General features: G+C 38.4%; 1 protein-coding gene across 1 annotated transcript in view; it reads right to left on the bottom strand.

The window, feature by feature from the left end:
* The window catches only part of LOC149099571 (uncharacterized), a 1,699-nt gene extending 1,617 nt beyond the window's left edge, over nucleotides 1–82 (bottom strand). Inside the window, exon 1 of the mRNA XM_089276945.1 lies at nucleotides 1–82. This exon is cut by the window's left edge and continues 1,617 nt beyond it. Within this exon, the coding sequence (XP_089133071.1) occupies nucleotides 1–36 (36 nt within the window). The 5' untranslated portion in view covers nucleotides 37–82.
* Nucleotides 83–6,000: the final 5,918 nt, after the last annotated feature.

Raw genomic sequence — 6,000 nt, 5'->3', positions numbered from 1 at the left:
TTGGTAGTCCATCCCCCGCAGTTTGTCTTTTCTCATTTGCACAGCAAGAATCTCTTTGAGTTTTATTAGTGTCAATGTCCGTGATATGATGGGGTAGTTCCTGTAGGACATTTTTGATGTGATTCATTGAACAGAGCAAAGCTTCGAAAAACAAAACTTCATATGACTCAATGTTCAGTTCTTTGACTGAGACATCAAAGTTTTCATTGCTGTGTAGAAGTGCAGGAAGTCTTGTTGTTCCTCCCAGCAACTCTGATAATCTCTTTTACAGATCTACTTTGTTCCCTTCATCAGACTTTCCCCTTGCAGTCAGCTCTGCTCTCAGCTCTTCAACTTTCATGTCTTTAAATGGATGGAAACCTTCTTTTCTTCCAGCAGGCCCAAAGAGAATAATTTTTTTTTGGTGCTCAAGGTTGTGTACCTTCTTTGAAGGGAGTACTCCAAGTCATGGCTTGAATTGATGTTTCCATCACAACCTGGTCATCCATAGTTTCCTCCATGTTGGGTGCCATCCTCCATCTCAGCTGCTGGATTGTCTCCATTTATGAACCTCATGATGTCACAAACTTCGATCCCACAATCTGTCAGTACAGGGTACTTTAGATCCCTGAGGTCTTCTTGCCTTGTTGGAACAAACTTCATCTGGTCTTCTACCGTTGATCTGCTCTGTCCCAGAATGTAAAGCTCTGGTTCCTCAATAGTGGCTTGTATGTCAATATCTTTGCCTGTTTTGTCTATCATTTCTTGTTGTGTGAAGTGTTTAGCAGGGTCATAAAGTTCTCGAACACAAAAAAGCATGTGACCATAATTGGCAAGTGTGGATTGGTCATGCCAGAGGAGCCAGTGTCTTTGGCGCTGATATTTTTTTAAAGAGGATCTCATTTCATCAACATCATCACTGACTTCTTCATGAATTTTCTGCAATTCTGATATTATTTCCTCCCTATTCAACTGGGTGTAATAGTTGTCATCTTTGATTTTTAAAAAGGACTTGTTCCTTGTTAGGGCTTCTTTCCTGATATCTTTGAAGGGGATTTTTCTGGCATTGACATCAATTTTCTTTTGTATAACTTCACCTTCATTGCTGATAGCTAACTTGGAAATCTCACTTGCCACCACAGGAACACCAACATTGTATGTTCTATTCGCAATGCGCTGCTTAATGTCAGCTCTTATCTGCCCATTTGTACATGGAACTGGAACTGAAATATCACCTCCTCTCTGTTTTTTAAGGGCTCGTCTTACTCGGAACTCTGCAAATGAACAAATTAAAATTTGCTCAAACCAGTTACTACATGTATGTGAAAATTTAATCATTTAAAATCTGTTTTAACCATTTACTATGTTAAAATCTGTTTAAAAATTTCAAGTGTTTGAAATTATTATGACTTGATCATTTGGCCTCCATTGGGGGGTGTTGCATCCTGGCCAACCATCCGTATTTTGTAGATCCTAGCTTTCTCAGACCAGTTTGTGGTACCTTTAGGCCATGATTTTATGTCACTCAGGAGCTGATCCAGGTCTCCAGTGATGTTCTCTGTTGCTGGGGTGTGAGATTTTGCTTTTCTTTTAGGAGGTGTTATTCTTGCTCTTTCTGTAGCCTCCTCTCTACTTTCAAAGGCCTGAGCCAGTCTGTGGTTTTGTCTACCCCTGTATGATTGCCTTGAACTTAGATGTAGATCAGTGTCATTTTCATTCATTTCAACATCATTTTTCATTTGCCTTTGTTGATCTCTTTTTAACTTTCTTTTTTCTACAGGAGAAAGTTTCTTTTCAAGTCCAGCTTCAGGGACAAGGAGCAGAATGTCACTAAGTGACTTTCCAAAGTTCTCTTTACATTTCTCATACGTGGAATAAATTACCTGTCCCAAGACCTTAAGTTGTTTGTTTGTAGTTTTTGAGCCTTTCTGAACTGTGTGTTGAGCAGTATGCTTGTTAGCATCCCGCTGAATTTCACTAAGGGGGCCTTTTTTCATCGTCATGCACTTCTTGCTGAGTGGGAAAGTAGCTTGCAAGTTTGAGTTGACTAGTGCACAAGCCTTACAGTTCGTTAATGAATGTGCTGTCTTCATTTCTTTGGTTATGGTCTTTCCCTCATCCCAGTTAGCCATTGAAAATGTTGACAAATAGACCGCCTTGTCTTTGTTTCTCCGGGAAGAAATCTTTTCGTCAATTACCTTGCTCACACAGTTGAAATCATACTGGTTAAGAGTAAACTGTGGATACTCTTTAAAATGTTCAGAATAAAGTTTGTGCCTTCCTGTTAACACTCTGGCGCCAAATTTTGCACTGCCTTCACCAGGAGCTTTCTTCAAGCTAGAGCATAACTCTTTTGTTTTTCGGATACACACTCTGGCCCAAGCACATTCAGCCTTCAAGGCCATATTTGTGGGAAGTTTCAGTTCCTAAAGAAACTGTTTTAGTGAAAGAGTTTGGCTGCATGTGCTCGCTAGCGCCCGCCACAGTGAAAAAGTGATATTCAAATTGTAAACTGAGAAGTGTTATTTTATCGCATTAAACGCATAATTGGCGCCAAAAGTAAAACGAACGAGTTATTGAGAGAGGAGGAAATGTTTTAAACAAAGAGAAACCACTGTTAGCGAAGGTGTGCACAGTGATCTGTATAAGATGAAAAATATTTCATAAAGTGGAAGAACTTGTAATTTTCATCTCTAAATTAAGAAAAAGATGTTTACAGATACCAGAAACTTTGTTCTTTAGATACATTGTCACCTTTATTCTCTCAATCGTTTCACTTCAAATACACCTTGAACTAATAATTCTCGTCCGCCATCTTGAAAATTGTGACAATTTGGCCTAAGGGGAGACAACTGCAGGCTACAAAAGAGCGTTTTCCTATTGCAGTAGAGTAGAGTAGGGTGAATTCTTGCCAAGTAGTACCAGTCCACACGCTGCCAAACAGGCAAAATGGCGCTGATTCGCGAGTACTACTCGAGGAAACCTATTTTGTCAAACAGGGAGATGTTAAACTTTATTAGATGTCGGAGAGTATACGATTTTGAAAATTGAGGTATTTTCCTTTACCGAAACGCCTTTTAACATGGGACAACAAACCAACAATATATAAAATTAAGTCACAAGGAAGAATTGAACGCTGAATTCAAAGTCTTCAGTCGCGTGTCATAATTAACCAGTTCTAAGCATGTGCAGTTGCCCTTAAAAGGCGGAACTCTACACATTAGTTATGTATCTTTGAATCAAATACACATTTGAGTTTCGCTAAGGCGTTTTAGTGTTCCCCATTTTCAAAAGGAAATAACAGACATTGAATGAGGGTATTATGTTTCATAGATAAGGAATGATTGTCATGATGACAACAATGCTTAACCAGGTGCTTTCTATTATTGCCCTTTACAATCTAGGAAAGTTTCATTCGGTTACGTAAAATGTACATCCAGAAAATGGCGATAACCTGTTATAGCCTCGTTTCCGTGCTTTAGTCAGGCCTTAATACACTTGAGTTCCGTTCAGGTTCGTTTGTTGACCTTCTGAGTAGTGGCAAATAGCTTCCTTTAATAATTGTGTACACTCTAAATCCAGTTTTGAGGTGAAGGTTGCGCTAAAGTTGATCAATTCTCAAGACTTGCGAGACTCCAAAAGTAAATAATGGCACCGGTCTGTAGAAATTAACGGCAGCTGTCGTCCTGACCCTTCAATAAATTCTGCCGCAGAGGTAGCACTAGGAGAAGAGGAAAATCGTAAGTTTTCATTTACCGTTTAATGGCAACTGCATCCTGTACTACTGCCAAGACTACTGGGAGCTTGAGGGCTATATGACCGAATTTGAAAAACAACAACAACGAACACTTGCCAGTTGCATCGCTGGGAAATGAACCTGAATGAACACGACATGCTTGAATGGAACTATGTTTTGCGATGAATGATGGGCTTTACTTCTGTTGTATGCTTGATGCTTGTCTTTTAGTATCTTGCACAGCGCATAAAATAAACTTCGGGATCCGTTTATCGGATCGTTTACACAACGAAAGCTGCACCAGCTTCATCAAAATGTCACACAAGTTGTAATGTGACCAATTACCTGGGAGGGGCGTACTCCCTTATATGGGCTATATAGGTATCTGTATGTGAGGTCCCAAAGGGTAGGGTTTTTCATAAATAGGGTATCAATTTTGGCCATTTTGGTTATAAATTGGGTATGGTTTTAGCACTCTAGTCTTGAATTGGGTATGTTTCTTAGCAGAAGCTACTTTTTCATCATTATCAATAAGACCTTCAACAAAAGCCCTTCATAACGTATGTTTAGGGCAACTGTGTCAGCCACAACGGTCATAAATAGGCTATCTAATTTTTGGTCAGGTCATAAATAGGGTAGCAAAAAACGCAGATTTTTTTTGTAAAACTAGATAAATTGCTTCTTGGGCACTTATTTCAGCAGCATTCAAGAATGCATTTCCTATGTGCTGTACTCTGTTTACAATATCTTTGTTGCCCGAATTTGCCTCTTTGCTAGCTCTGTCTAACAATTTACTAATATCCCTTTGGCCTTTGTACGTCCATGTTTGCTTGCCATGCTTTTAATAAGTTAGTATTATAATTATTTACCCTTATTTCTGATGGTGATCTTTTAAGTAATAATGTTGGGCGTTTCAAGGAATACTTTATAGCTGTAATGTAATCACACTCTGATAATTGTAGTTTTTGAAGAAATTGATGGAATGTTATATCTTCTGCATATTTCATATCATCAAGTAGTTCCTTGACTTTGGTATAATTGTCTTTAATTATCTTAAGCTGACTCTCTTCATGCATGAATTCATCAAGAGGTTGAAGGATAAGAGTTTCTTTCATTGGAGGCAAAGGAAAGTTGAATTGGCAAACATTGTGCCCTAGTTTCTTGCAAGTTTTAGCATGCCTATACAATTGTATATTGACTAAATCTTTCATTTCATCAGATTGACTGTTTTTACACGTTACATACTTGTCCACAAAATGTACAACAGTATCGTCAGGTGCCTTTCCATAGGCTGGTGCTCCTTTAACCCAAAATAAAGCATGAATGAGAGGAGAACCTCTTTGCTGAAATTCAACTCTGTGAAAATAATCTGCTATCTCTCCCAAAGGCATTGCAGTGCTTTTCAAGACATCTTTTATGAACAACTGGACCATGTGTTCAAAATTTCTGGCACAAGTAACAGGAACTTTTTGAATAAGGTCTGACTTCTCTTGCCAAGACATGTTTGCAATCTCATGATCACTATAATCTTTTTGATGTACAACTCTTCCCAATATCCTCAAAAGGTGAGACCACCTTGTTTCGGCTGCAGAAAATGAGCAGAACCAAGTTGGATTACCTAGTTGACGTATCATTGCAAACATCTTTTTTGGACTTTTCAAAGTATGGGGGTAAACCTCTTAAATTTCTTCAAACTCTATAGCCCTCATCAAGATTTATAAGTTTAGAAAGATAATCATCAGATTTAAGTTCACCAGCTGTGTATATTTTTCCCTTTGTCTTACATTTTCTTAATGATATTCTTGCAGTATCCTGAATTTGCTTTATTTGCAATTTTTTCAGTTTGTAAAATATATTTGGCACAGACCCTGCAAATCCTGTCTTTGCTTCTCAATTCCCATTTACATATAGTGCTATATGAGACAGGCACTTCACTCTCTTTGGAAGAAGCTCTTTGTTTTCCACAAAAAATAGCAGGGAATGACAAATATTCAGACTTTGTGTCCATGAATATTCCAAGAGGTCTATTCCCTTCTCCTGGTGCAAAGCTTATGATTTTGTCAACACCATTAATCATTTCTTGGGGTTGTAGCAAAGTGTCCAATGAACCTGAGAAACGTTCTTCAACTTCACACCAGTCATCATTGTCATCAACAGAGTCAGTACTACATGTAGTTGCACTTTCAAGACTGTCTCCATTAACATTTACATCACTATGACTGTTTTTAGACAAAATCTCTTGGGTTTCACTGAGAGTTTCTTGAGACTCATCAGAAGAACAGTCT

The sequence above is a fragment of the Orbicella faveolata genome, unplaced genomic scaffold (assembly GCF_042242905.1).
Source record: "Orbicella faveolata isolate gen_17 unplaced genomic scaffold, um_ofav_v1 contig_46, whole genome shotgun sequence".
In the NCBI taxonomy this organism is placed as follows: domain Eukaryota; kingdom Metazoa; phylum Cnidaria; class Anthozoa; order Scleractinia; family Merulinidae; genus Orbicella; species Orbicella faveolata.
The sequence above is the reverse complement of the archived record's forward strand: the minus strand, read 5'-3'. Positions and strand labels throughout refer to the sequence as shown.